The 13,529-nt window shown below is 51.2% G+C and overlaps 2 protein-coding genes across 2 annotated transcripts; both read right to left on the bottom strand.

Annotated features, from left to right (window-relative positions):
• Positions 1 to 174: 174 nt before the first annotated feature.
• Positions 175 to 3,106, bottom strand: LOC100898591 (ubiquitin-conjugating enzyme E2Q-like protein CG4502). Its single transcript, XM_003739724.2, has 7 exons — positions 2,996 to 3,106; positions 2,676 to 2,853; positions 2,513 to 2,568; positions 2,088 to 2,405; positions 1,854 to 1,913; positions 755 to 982; positions 175 to 648 (listed from the first exon to the last, which is right to left on the bottom strand). The coding sequence occupies exons 1-7, from the start codon at positions 3,104 to 3,106 to the stop codon at positions 493 to 495; spliced, it is 1,107 nt and encodes a 368-aa protein (XP_003739772.1). The 3' UTR covers positions 175 to 492.
• A 4,599-nt stretch (positions 3,107 to 7,705) lies between these two features.
• Positions 7,706 to 13,524, bottom strand: LOC100898453 (transcription elongation factor SPT6; the record flags this gene model as incomplete). The annotated part of the gene is made up of 11 exons (XM_029113351.1): positions 7,706 to 8,462; positions 8,559 to 8,760; positions 8,929 to 9,144; positions 9,258 to 9,984; positions 10,066 to 10,949; positions 11,066 to 11,287; positions 11,417 to 12,161; positions 12,265 to 12,391; positions 12,502 to 12,870; positions 12,959 to 13,148; positions 13,251 to 13,524. Coding segments are annotated over 11 exons (4,572 nt in total), but the record flags the coding sequence as incomplete, so codon positions are not given.
• Positions 13,525 to 13,529: the final 5 nt, after the last annotated feature.

Here is a 13,529-nt window from a genome sequence, read left to right as displayed (position 1 = left end):
TAATGATCTCCTTTCCCGATACCCAAAGATTTGTGCTTGAGCCTCTTCCTCCAGTACGTACAGATCGTATTGGAGCCTGTGGTGGTAAGCTTCTGCCATTGTACTCCTCCTACGTATCGGTATCCTTCCTTCCGCCCTCGGAGCGGACTCATAGGCTCCACCTAACAGAATTAAGGCGAATACAAGGTACATCTTCGCGACCTCATTCATGCAAAAAGGACGACCTCTGTGTCCCCGAGTGATGATGGGTGCAATCGGGACATCTTTGAGAAAAAAAGAGGAACAGGTTGCAAAAATGTTGAGTGCTCCACTCTCAAGATTCTGCAAACATCACATTGCTTTCTCTTCGCCTTCATCCCCACAACATGATCGCTGCGTGGGCTATCCAAGCGATTCCAGTCACTCGACTTCCGCTCGGGCTCTTGGAGCTGATTCCCGCACTGGCGCTTGCTCTCGTAGCGCCGATTCAAGCGCTGTGTCTGCTGCACCAAGCTAGCCGTCGGACTTTGGGGGGGTCACCCAACCATACTTATTATGTGTTTTTACCAGGGACTTGAATGATGATTCAGCGAGTTTCTTCGAAAACTGTTTCGATGGTTTCGGGAATAGATTTATGCGAGCTTGCCCCTTCGAGAGCGCGGCTGCGACCTGCGAGAAATCACGAGTTTTAGATGGGCCCATAAAGCCTTGAACAGAAAGCCGGGGAAGGACTTCGTGGCCACGTTCGCAACACAAGGAGATGTTTCATACCCACCTGGACTATGATGGCTTCGACGGTGTAAGCTGACGCCCACCCAGCAGCTGTCAACAACTCGAGGCATATGGCGCCACCTTCCATGACGAAGCCTCTTTCGATGTGCGGCGAAATGATTCTCACAAAGGGCGGAAGGAAAGGGAAGTTGTCCGGAAATTCAAAACTGAGCTGAATTGATGGTATGCCGAGTTCTATCATATCTTTGTGGAGCAAGCTCTCGGAGTCAACCTAGAAAGGGAAGCCGAAGAGCTTGATTTAAGTCCAGGGCATGATCGTGGTCAGGGCTCTTCGTACTTCTCAATTCTTGAGCATGGGACCCACAGGAGCTTCCGCGACCCACCGGAATTTCCTTTGTCGGCACGTATTCCTCTACGAGGGGACTCGGAGGAAAGGAGTCTTGCTATTTCCCCAGAATTCAGCCAGTGCTATTAGCCGAGTGTAGCTCAGAGAATAAGCGACTTCACTGAGTATATACTCGAGGTCTGGGGAATCTTCCACCCCCTTAGGAGACTTTGTTCCGAAAGAAGAGTCCCCCGCTTTGTGGAATCTCTTTCCCGATATCTGGGCTCCGGATCGCTCCGATTATCAAGAAGGCCAGTCCCCCCATCCGAACCCTCATTCCCAGAAATCACCGAGAAATGCTGTGACTCGAAAACGCGCCTACGGCTGGAAGATTGGTGAAGATTGTTGGGTTCGGACCCTGTCGCCCAATCATCGGCCGACACGCGTTGGTCAATGGAGTATAAAAGGAGTTGGTCGACTGGAGTCCTACGACGAAGTTATACATAGTCTCAGCGTTTTCACTTGGTCGTGGTCTAAACGAGGATCCCGCATCCGAGTGCCCCACCTCCCGTGGATATTGAAGCATCAGAGTAGCCAGCTCAAATAATGAGATATATTTTCGAATGTTTCTTCTCAAGGCATTCAGAGAAGCCCGTAAATAGACACTCTGATTGGAGGAATGTAAGGTTTCTGAGGTTCCATGCCCGATGAGAAATCTAATGTTCCCTATCGGCTCAGCAGCATATTCTCCATTTCTTGGGGAAACCGATCGGGAATCTGTAGGCAGATATCAGGAAACAGGTCAGGGTAAACATACCTGATGAAGTCTCACGATCCATTCGAAAAGGTTGCTATTCCTCAATTCCACGGTAAATTCCTGCGACACGAAGAAGAGACATCCGGTCAGAATCAGACTTGAGCAGAACAGGGATGAAGAGCTATTGAATATCATCGATAGGGTCCCCACCAGAGCTCGACAGCTTGAGAAGCGGTCAATTCCGCATGTTTGGCACGCGGCGGTGGAGACCTTGTCGCAATAAACTCTACTAACCGGAGATTGTTGTGACGCAATAATTCGTTGTATATCACGGAGCTCCCTCATCAGTCTCTTTGTCCGCACGTCTTCATTACGCTTCACAGTTTCTTGGAAAGCACGCCGGGTTTTGGCCGAAGAAGTGGGTTGAACTTTACTCCTCGCAGCTGTTAGGGGAAACAGTAACGGTTCCTTGCCTCCCGACTGTACGGATCGTCCCGGAGCATTTTCGTCGAATTCTTCGTCTTGATCATGACCATCATGCACTACGTCCTCGGGAAGCGCGATATTCGCCTCGAGTCCTCCATCTTGTTGAGCCTCCGCAACGTCGCTTGCCTTGATTCATCGAATTCATAGCATCAGCAGCTGAATTTATCACCCGTGGTCCGTAATGCGTCTTCGTGACGCCGGGTTCCCCCATCCAATTCCCTCCATCCACTCACCTCTGAATCTTCCTTGACATGCTCATTATTCTTTGAACTCACGACTTTGGAAGCATCTGGGAGGGAGCACCGTCTTACAGCGAGCACACAATATCACAGCGGCAATTATTCGTTAGCTATGCTATACGGAATTCGCATTCGAATTATTCTGATGTTCTCTTACCTGTTTGCTGGGCATGGTGAGCACTGCTCCGCCGATGAGATAAGCGTATCCATTCGTAAATGTTTTTAACTTTGAAAATCCGTCTGAGACACCGACGCCTGCTGCGTTTCTGACGCTGTGGCTGGAGGAAATTGTCCCGATCGAACTCTTCGTCTTCCCCTCGATGCAGAGCGTTAAGCTGCAGGGGAGACATGACGTTTCGAACAATGATAAATTCGAAAATGGGAAGGATAGCGCTGATCTAGTCCCAAACAAAAAATTCATCCCGAGAAAATATCATCCAAGTGCGGACTGCCTCGACGATTTCGTCGTCAACTCACCTGATCGGCTCTGATTTGATGAAGCACAGGGGGAACGACTCCGACGACTGGTGGCTGAATTTTGGCATCTGAGGAAGCCGACCCAAACCGCTCGAACAGCTGTCGCAACATTGGACCTCCTCAGAATGACCCTCCGGTCGAAGAGCTTTATAGAGTTTTCGAGCTTCTCCCCAGGAGCACGTCAAGAAACCGTTTCGTCGTCTCCTTCGCCGAGAGGGATTGTTTCCAGGTGTAGACGACGAGGATGTTGTCCCTGCAGGAGGAAGTTTGAAAGGTTCCAACAACGGGAAGCAAGAACTTTCGCGGGTCACCTGAAAGGGGAATTTCACAAAATAAGAGGAATCGTATAGCCTGCCTGGAACCTAAATCTAAATTTATCGATTCATCGGTCCGGTTCGATTTGATTGGTTTGGCCGGAAAATGAGGGGGATCTTTTACTGCGAACACAGTCGTAATCTCTGGAGTCCCGTCCCAACGACCCCCAGCGGAATCACGAATTTCCGATTCCTTTCCTTTCTCCGGAAAATGTGTAGCTGATCATTCAGACTACAGTAGAGTCGGAAATTGAAATGAAATTCGGCCATACCGATGACCTAGTCAAACGAGTCCGACTAGCACACAAAAATCTACCATACGAACCTCCGAGAGCCTCGATCGTCGGCGGACCCTCGACCTCTGTCGGGAGCGCTCCTTATTGCAGGAGGAGTGTTCACGCTTTATCCCGTAGCTCGATCCGATGAGATGAAGTTCCCACCGAACTCTCTTTCTCTCTTTCAACATCCACCAAGATGGCTGACAAGTTCCCCCGAACGTTAACCCATCCGGAGCTCTGGCCCAGAGGAGCTCTCCCCCACACATTCCGAGAGGGAGCGACCGAAGGCACAAGGGCCCTCTAGGGGCGAAAGGGCAAGCTCTTTCAAAGACGTACCATCGGGCCGGGGAGTTTCGGCTGCTGCGGTTTCCATCGAGCCCCTCCTTCTCGTCTCGATTTGTTTACTCTCCTGCCGGGAATGCACAGACCCATGATGACACATGGGGTTGAATACATCTCGGGATCGATGGCAGGGCGCGAAGAGCCTAATGACGTCAAAGCGAAAACGGCAGCTACCGATCAGTCGCCCAAATTCAAGAGATTTGAAGCATTCCTATGCAATCTGTTTTTCCCGTCCTTTTCTCCCACACAATGGAATTCGGCTCGTGAAAGAGCTCCGCGCTGAGCTCGATTCGGGTTACCGGACGGGTTTCGGCTCGAGAAAGTTGAAGACGAATCTCGCAGCCGCTCGTGTTTCTGCACAGACTTACATATATTGGAACTCATGCGTCGATTGAACAGCAGGGGACAGCACGCTCGGGAGCAACTTAGGGACATAAAAATATTTGATCCGAACTCAAAACCCATGATCCTTATAACATCGGAATGAATATTTCCTCGCGTATTTCTCACATTCTGGTTTTCATTCATATCTGTTGGGCATAGTTTTTTTCACGAATAAATCAAAGTCTTATTGAATATACAGTCTCTTCCGCCATCGGAGTCCTCCTGCATCCACGGTCCGCTTCTTCACTTCGCCAGTAAGCGGTAGTTATTATCCATTCCTAGGCTGATATTCTGCCCGCTGGTTGGCCGGAAGCTTGCTGACTCCGAGTTGCAGGACGGCTGCTCATTACGGCGTTCTCAGAAGGACTCGGTCCTCGCTGCCCGCATTGCTTCGACGACATCCCGCTAGAGACAAGGCCGAGTTCTTGAAGGCCGTAGCCATGAGTCCAGTTTGCGGGGGGAGGATGGTGTGACTACCCCAGAATTATTCTTCGTCAATGGAGATGTTCACGTATCCGTCCCGATTCCCGTGGCTTGTGACCACTTGGCACCCAAAGGGTTTCGGGACTGAACTGTGAGTCGCGTCAACATATACCAGCATGTCAGCATGTGATAGTATCATCGCCGCTGGTAGCAGCAGTAGGAGGTCGAGTCGGCGCCGGGTGATGATAATCACGCTGTCATGCTGCATGCAACGGAAGCTGAGTGGGCGGCGCCAATCGCCTGTGATAGGGTAGTCTCGATAGCCGACTTTTTCATCACTGGTGGCGTCGTGGAGAGCCTGAAGTGAACGCACTACTGGAGGCCGGGAGGTAGCGGTGTGGCGTCGGGTCGAACGGGGATGATGAAGCTCAATGAAGGATTTCGCAGGGGAGTCGGAGGGCTGAAAGCAGAAACTCAGGTTCTCAGGATCGACCCATGAGTAGTCGTAGGCTCTCGATGAGCGCGCCTGTCACTCCCGGTGCGACCGGGTTTCATGTTTGCGCGATCGCGGAGTAAGCTCCGGCGCGCCGCTTGGGTAGAACCTCCCTGGAGAGCAAGTTTGCACGAGATGGGAGTTTTTGCGTGAAGTCCATCTCGAGAAATGCCGCTTCGACCTTTCACTCCGTGATGTCATGCCGCGCCGTTCCTGTGGGTGGCGGCGTGAGCTCGATCCCGAGTCTCGGTGAAATTATTCCGATCGGAATTTACTTGGGGAGTTCCCTTACAGAAGAGCCGGTACTCGAGCCTGAAGCAAATTGAGGGAGCTTGTCCTCTTCGTCCAACGGAAGGGGGCTCCCTTTCGAAGTCATTGAATAATTCCCGGTTCCCGGAGCCTACCCATCGAAGGCAGGTAGATAATGACGGCGATAGGGCCATTGGATTTCGCCGCTCAAGGATTTTTCCCCCCACGTCACAGGTGAACGCCTTGACTGCGAAACCCAGGTTCAGGACCCTTCTTAGTAAGGAATAGCTCTTACAGCTCCCGGGATGGAACCAGGAGTACTCCCAATCGAATGATGCGGACGTCCTCTCAGAGTTACTCTGTCACGGGAGAAGAAGACTTTAGCTGCCTTCACATCACCGACTCGGTGCAAGTCGTGTGTGTCCAACCAAAGGTGCTCGCCCAACAATTTTCCCTTGAGCGACTCTCTCCCGCCCGCTCCATTTCCTCTCAATCAGTCAGTGCACGGTGCATGAAGCTTATTGAAGTCGCTCCTGATAATTGTGACAGATATCGTGCCCCTCCAAAGAATGCTCGTTTCATACTACCTCTGTCGCCTTCTGGAACCGATTCCCGAGTTTTCGGGGCCACAGTCAGCGTGTGCCCCCCCGAAAAAAAATCGTGGATACGCGCCTGATCGTGACGATGACGGAACTCCCAGAATTCACGCTGAATTCTTTCTTCAGCGCTAGAGTCCTCAGGTCTGTAATGAACTTCTTCCCCCTTCTGATACGTTGCAGTTCCTTCCACTACTCGTGAATAGGACATAGAATCAATCGCCGGCGCCGGGAGAATCAATCCCGTGTCGCGGCTACGGGATTGAATTAGGAGAACTGAGGTTGAGTAGCGACGTCCGGAGATGATGAATTTGAGCTCCCAATCATCGGTCTTGAAATACAGGGTGCGGCATCGGGCATCGTATATGTATGTACCGATTACGAATGCTTGTGAGAATTTTTCCTGACAAGATAACGAAGGTCTGTTCGCGCTAAAATTTGAATTAACCCTCGCCATTTCGCATGGAATCGGTGCGGTTCCGATAGCTCGCCGCTGTGGGAATCACCAGCTGCGGGAAACAACGAAATTCCCTACGGCTCCATAGGAAGGCCCTGGGCCTATGCTCCATGGGCTCAGTCGAATTTTTCCACTTTTTCGTTCTGGAAATCTCTGAGCTTCCGGTCACCAAATTCTCACCTACCGCATGTGGAATGGGAAGGGAATATTCGAATTTTGGCGCAAACAGACCTTCGATATCTCATCTGGTTCAAATTTTACAAGCATCCGTGATCGGGACATATACGATGCCGCACCCTGTACTATGAGACTCCCTTCTACGGACGCCCCGAGTGACGGGGGTAAACCTGAATGCATCATCGGTTCGTTCAAATAAAATAAAACCAGCACCGTCATTATTTCGGATTCGGCACGGCGCCCAGCCCTCCTGGCGTGTCTCATCCATCTTTCCCTTCCGATCCAATCGAGGAGGGTCCGTCGCGATGGCTGGGTCACCTTGACTATAGCCAAGTCACTCATGAAAATCTTGCAGAGACGTCCCCTGTTTCCTGAATTCTTTATGAGTCAGGACTCCATGGGTTATGAGTAAAATGGAATATCTCGGAAATGAAAAGGGAACCTGACGACGAAAGCTTTGTGTTCCAGACCTGATGATTCGCGCGCTCTTGGATAGATCGTACGCAAATGTTGATGGTTGCCTCGATGAATACAATGTCACAGAGAGAACACCCCCCAAGGGGGAGCTTGTCAACAATTTGAAGATGTCTTTTCTAGTTCATCTCACAAATGATTCTAGCGTGATATTTATTGTGAATATCGTTCGACAGTCGACCTCGGTCTGGTCATGGCATTCGCCATGACTTTCTAGGGGCGGGGTGTTTTTCCAGACGACGTTCCAAATTATTTGTACAGTTTCCGTCGGTCTAGACATTCAATAAACCGAATGCGACTCACTCAGACAGTAGAACTCGAAAAAACTCGTTTTGTATAGCTTACTCGACGTCCCGTATATTTATTTCCCTAAATAGCTTCCCTTGGTGCAAACAGATGCCTTCGGCCGAATTTCAACTAAGGATCGTCTGGAGATGTTGTCGATCACCGATGTTATCGATCTTGGTGCTTTCGACAGAAACCGGCGCTCAACCGATTCAGGACGGAAATACTCCCCAAAACTCCTCGATAAGTCTTTCAGGGCGTTTTCCAGCAAACTGCGTCAGCGCGGAAATTACCGCACGATCATGATGAGCCCTCGAGCCGAGAAGGATTATCGCAGCTCTGTTCAACGGCTGTCTTCAACGGGGAGTCGGTGAGTTCTCTACATCTTCGAAGGAGTTGCGCGACCCCCTGCGGTGCTGTAACCTCCAGGCGTTACATATCCCGGAGTGGTGGAGATCTGCATGGGCTGAGGAGTCATCGCAGTAGCCATTGCGTAGTTCGCCGCAGTCCCGTAGGCGTAACCCGCCGGGAAACCGGCGTACGGTGCGGCTGCTACCGATCCAGGCGTTCTCGCACCAGGAGTCGCCAAGCCCGGAGTCGCGATAATCATTGGCACAACACTCATTCGACCGCTGGGAGTCGCAAGACCCGGCGTCAAATACGGCGTTGTAGGGGCCGCGGCTGTAAGAGTTACCGATTGCGCTCCGGGGGTTTGCGCCGGCTGAGGGATCGGATCTTTGAAATGTTCCTTGAACCAGCGGAACAGGGCGTTCACAGAATGGAACATCTGTTGCCGGTATCGATAGCCGTTGGGCGTCACGGAGACGAACTCGTGTCGGCATTTTGAGCTTGGCTGGTACGATAAGAGGAATTTTCCGGGAAATTGCGCGCACGCGGTGACACAATAAGGGATCCTCGAGGGCGCCTTCCGTTTCTCTTCTGTCAACCATCTTTCCACGAGCTCCTTCTTACCGCCTTCGAAATCTTGGAAATACCTGGGGATGAAGAGCACTCGCGTTAGTTAGGGAACTCTCCCTCTCGACGAAAGCCTCCCGATCGATTGAAGCTTGGCTCTTCGCTAGTGAGCGTACCTGAAGTTAATTAAGTCTCTGGCGAAACCAGCCATGGGTTGCACATAGTTGGCGAGTATTTCATCCAAACATTCGAACTCCTCGCCATTGATGACCAATGATGAGCCCAAGGAAAAACTGTTCTCTTTTCCTTTCTCCTGGACGTCGATGTGTTGTAGAATGTCCTTATGGACTTTCCAAGTTACCGTCAAATGATCAACACCTGAGAAAGGGAACGAAAATAACGATCAATATTGAAGGCAATCAGATACGAGTCAGACAATCTCGGTCTGGCATGTGGGGAGGGGGTTCCCGAGCTCTGCGTGATATGCTGATGGTTTCAAAATTATTAGCGACCGGGACATCGAGGAAGGAATTGAGAAAGATCTACCTTTGGATGATGGCCGGATTACGCTTTCGCCTTGTTCTTGTCGATCCAGTATCTTGACAGCTTCACTAAAGGAAACATTGTGGAACGACGGGTGCACGATGACACGTTTAACGTAAGTTTGTCGCTGCTTCAACTTACTGACATCATTGACTTTCTTACGCTCTTTCTCCTCGGCCTCGTGATCGTAGTAAAGATCTTTGGGCGGCTTCCATTCACCTGCAGCGATCGAAAACCATGAATGAGATCCATTACCACGAGGCGGACTCAATGCTCCTCTCGGAGGATATCCAACAACGCATCCCCTAATAATAATTCATCCCCAAGGTTACCGTTTTTGTCGGCCAGATCGGAGCTTTTTGTAGTGACATCGACAGAAAACCGAGAGATATCGATTTTGGTGATCCTGCCGTGCACGATCTGCCCGATCTTCACTCGTTCTTCCGGGTTGGACACTCGTTTATCCGACAGGTTCTTTGTCGGAATGAAGCCATTCACGCCGTTGTCGAAACGTACTTTCACGCCCATGGCCTGACCAGGGCAATTACCCGCATCGAAATGATTCCACACTTCGGAGAGCTCAGGGAAATCGTTCTTTAGGCAAAACGGACACTGCCATAAGCCAGACTCATCGTTCCTGATTGGATTCGCCTGGTCGAGTTGTTCGCCCTGAGGCTTCTTCCGGGCAATGCCCGAAACTTGGCACGTGACGAGCTTGCCTACGAAAAACGTTTCCGGAGTCTCCTTCGTGAGGAGGTTGAATAGGATTTCTCGCTCGGGTGGTACGTATTCGACACGAAGATCTTTGTATCGGTTGTTCAGCTCGGCACGGATGTCGTACAAGGTGATGCTTTTGTTTCCGTAGCCTTGCCGTTCGAGTTCGACGGCGAAAGCGTCGAGATCGAGATCTTTGAGTTTGTCGGGATTCTCGAGAATCTCTTCGAGGGCGTCGGCTGGATTCAAATTCGCGTCCTCATTGTCATCGTACTCGAGCGCATCCGTCGCCATTTTCCGAGCCCATTCGTACATCTCTGGATGAACGCGCGATCCGTCAAGCATCTGAAAAGCGAAAATCCGTGAGTCAACTCCACTTCAGGAAGCTCGGCACTGATATTCGATGCGCCTCCGTCGCTCAATTACCTCGGCGTAGGCACTCGTGTTGTTGTCGAGGAAGGACCCGCTCTCGATGCGGATGAAACCCGCACAGTTTAGGAACACTTTCGGGCCGAGTTTCAGCGTTGTGACAAGACTCGTTCGACTGTCCAACTTCGAATGACTCTGTTTGAGGGTTTTGATCATGGCGTGCGCTTTTCTCGGACCCAAGCCCGATACGAACTGCAGGAGTTCCGAAGTGTGTGACTGCTCCATGCACCGATTGATGTCGACCCCGACCTCGTTTGTGCGATTGATGAGCTCGAGGGCCAGAGCCCATTGGAACTCCTCTTTAGGAACATTGTCTTGGAGTGGATGGTACTTCAGACAGAGGATTTCTTCGTCCGGACCGCACAGCTGACTGAATTCTATCAAAGGATCCTGCATTCGGCGAGCAAGCGAGACCGCTTGCTTCAGCAGAGGTGGATATTCGCGAAACTCTTGCTCGGCACGTTTCGAATTCGCGTAAACGAGAGCTAGTCCGCAATCGAGAAGCATGACCTGTACCGCGGGGAATTGGTCGTCGTCTCCGAGTTCTTTGATGACCTGCTCCACATCCTCTTTGATGGACAGAGCTTCTCGGCTTTCCGCAGATATGACGACGCAGTGCGGTTTCTTCTCGGCGATGAATTTCTTCAGTTTTGCCAGGTCGCTGATCTTCGCCGCTCTCTCCGACTCGCGCCACGCGTTCTTGCGTTTGAGTATATTTTCGAGGCGAAGGTAATCTGTCACTTCACCATCTCCATTGATGAGAGCTCCGAAAGCTGGGACATTCCAGTCGTTCTGGTATGCGATAGCGAAGATACGGACTCCCTCTCGCGTGTCAAAATCTTCCTCCTCCTGGATCCAGTCCGGAGGATTGTATGGGGCCACTGGAGAATCGGAAAGACAGAGGAAAGTAGTACGTTTGTCTCATACCAGGGACTAGGCGAAATGGTTTTGAGGTATGAGAACTCAATATGGCGAAAATCTTCTGAGCGTAACTCACCTTTAAGCCAGTTGTAGAACTTCTTCGACACCGAACGGAGCACATTATCGTAAGCTTCTCTCAGCAATCGCAGTTTGAGTTCTTTCTCAAAAGTCGGATACAACATCTTCGTCAAAGCGTGATTGAGAGCTTCCTCTCGTTGAGAGTTCCATTCCTGGACGTTCTTCGAGAACTCGTCTCGGTGATACAGTTGACGCACCTCACTGGCGTAAGTGCCGTTTTCTGTTGGTGGATAGAGATCGTTAGAAGCAATTCGAACACAGGGAGTCGCGATCGAAATTTCCGTGGGGCTGTCGTGAGCAGGGCGCTAGGAGAGTCTCCGATAAAGTCGCGAAGTCTTCGTTCACTCACCGGCGCATCCATCGCCATCCATACGGATGGATATCTTGAGCAGTTTCTCTTCTTCGGCCATGCTGAGCTTGAGGTACTGATCCGCTTGAAGGGATCTGACCGGCTTGTTTTTGAGGTACTTGAACGTGTAGCAGGCATGCGACTCGTCGATCTCTTTCGATCCCTTTTTCGTCGGAGCGACACAAAGTTTCGCTCGCTCGAAGAATGTTTCTCGTACGCACCGTCTGACCGTCGGATCGCGAGCGATCTCACATGCTACCATGTACCGGGCGCCATTCAGGACTTCGAGAGGGGTCTTGAGTCGCTCGTTGACGTACTCAGCCGCAGCTTCCAAAGGCTGCACGGGGAACTGGACGACCTCATGCCGCTGGTAATTGTCTCTGAGATTCTCTCCGAATTGCTGCGGCGTCAACCCGAATTTCTTAGCGAGTGCGCTCAATCCCATCTCGCGACAAACGGCGAAGCCGTCCTTGCGTCTCGATTTCTTCAGGAATAGCTCCTCCTCGCCTTCGTCCATCTCCTCTTCTTCGTCAAGCCCACCGTCGCCGCCGGCTTCTCTCGCAGCTCGCTGCCTCTCGAGTCTTTTCACGCGTTCTTCCTCGCGCTTTTTCTTCCGTTTCTGTAGATTAGCTTCCTGCATCGCCGGCAGATCCTGGGCGTAGTACAGGAGAAAGTGAAGGTAGACGTCTTTCAGCTCCTCGGGCGACTGAGCGTCTCGGAGACGTTCAAAATCGTTCTCTTCGATCTGTGACGAAAGGTCCGATGTTAGATTATCGTTCAAATGAGCCTCGGGAAGGGAACAGACGGAAGCAAATGCCAAGATGGACCCATCGGGAGCGATGGCTTACCTGTCTGAGATGCTCAGCCGCTCCATCATCGTTCAGAATTTGCTCACAGATGTACTCTTGCATTTTCTTGAACAGCTTCTCCATATTCTGTTTCTGCTGGCGGAGTTGACACCATCGCTCGTCCCATCTGCAATGAAGGTTTCCAACGTCACGCATCTGATCGTTTTGGGGGAAAATAGTTTCTTCTCTCCCGCCGCGGTGGAGAACAGACTGCCCTCCGACGCGTAGCCTACTCACTTGTATATGATCCACAGATCATTGATGGTCAGATCGGGCTGGACGTATTCTTTGCGATAGAACGCAATGAATGGCACCTCGAAGTGCGAATTTCTCATGAATCGCAGAGCTTCAGCGATCTTCGGGACTGCACTGCGGTTCTTCCGTCCTCCGAGCGGTTGGTGTCCGCTGTTCCGATCTCCGGACGATGAGGGGGAGGACGACTCCTGGCTCCCTGACGGTTTCTGTACGGATATGGTGGACTTTTGGAAACATTGTCTGTAGATCCACTCGGCTTCCTCCGCGATTTCGATCTCGTCCGCCGGTGTTACTTTGACGCTTCGCAATTGGAATCTCTCGGGTTCGTCTGTTGCCCGGATCTCTTGATCGCTGGAATTTGAGGTATCTCTAATTTAAGTTTCGCGCCTATGAGGATTATCCAGCCGCTGGCATATCGAAGTTGAGAGCGTCCCCTCACCGATCAGTGAAATGACCGCGTTCCAATTCGATGGGCTCGAATACGTCGAAGATGGATTTTTTCGCCGGGGCTTTCTTTCTTGTGACGTCGCTCTTCACCCTGACTTGGTCTCCTTCTTCCTCATCTTCATAGTCTTCTTCTTCTTCGGACTCCTCGTACTCATCTTCGTAAGCACGAACATCGTCGAAGTCTACGGGGGAAATTGATTAGTGGAAGGGGCTAGTTTATCCGAGGATCGCTCAGATACGCTCGAATGCTGTCAATCGAATCAGGACTATTGATATGGACATACCGAAATCTCCTCCGAAGATATCTTGAGCCTCTTGCAAAGCACTGTCCGAATATTTCACATGTCGCTTCTTTTTTGGCTTGGCGATTGGCTGGCCCTCGTCATCGACGATGAAATCATTAACATCGTCATCAGACGCGGATTCCGATCCGAGGTCTTCCTCCTCCAAGGCCTCGGCGACCGGCTCCGCTTGTCCTTCCTCTCCATCTTCAAACAATTCCTGAGCCAGAGCATCTTTGTCCTTCTCCTTATCCTCTTCTTCGTCATCATCCAGGACCTTCA

This window comes from Galendromus occidentalis, unplaced genomic scaffold (assembly GCF_000255335.2).
Source record: "Galendromus occidentalis unplaced genomic scaffold, Mocc_1.1 scf7180000076583, whole genome shotgun sequence".
In the NCBI taxonomy this organism is placed as follows: Eukaryota; Metazoa; Arthropoda; class Arachnida; order Mesostigmata; family Phytoseiidae; genus Galendromus; species Galendromus occidentalis.
The sequence above is the reverse complement of the archived record's forward strand: the minus strand, read 5'-3'. Positions and strand labels throughout refer to the sequence as shown.

Excerpts from the sequence above, each read along its gene's own strand:
- LOC100898591 (XM_003739724.2), bottom strand. The coding sequence starts at position 3,106 with ATGTTGCGACAGCTGTTCGAGCGGTTTGGGTCGGCTTCCTCAGATGCC. Across the intron at positions 2,854-2,995 it reads ATCAAATCAGAGCCGATCAG|CTTAACGCTCTGCATCGAGG; the intron begins GTGAGTTGACGA and ends TCTCCCCTGCAG. Across the intron at positions 983-1,853 it reads GGATCGTGAGACTTCATCAG|GTTGACTCCGAGAGCTTGCT; the intron begins GTATGTTTACCC and ends TTCCCTTTCTAG.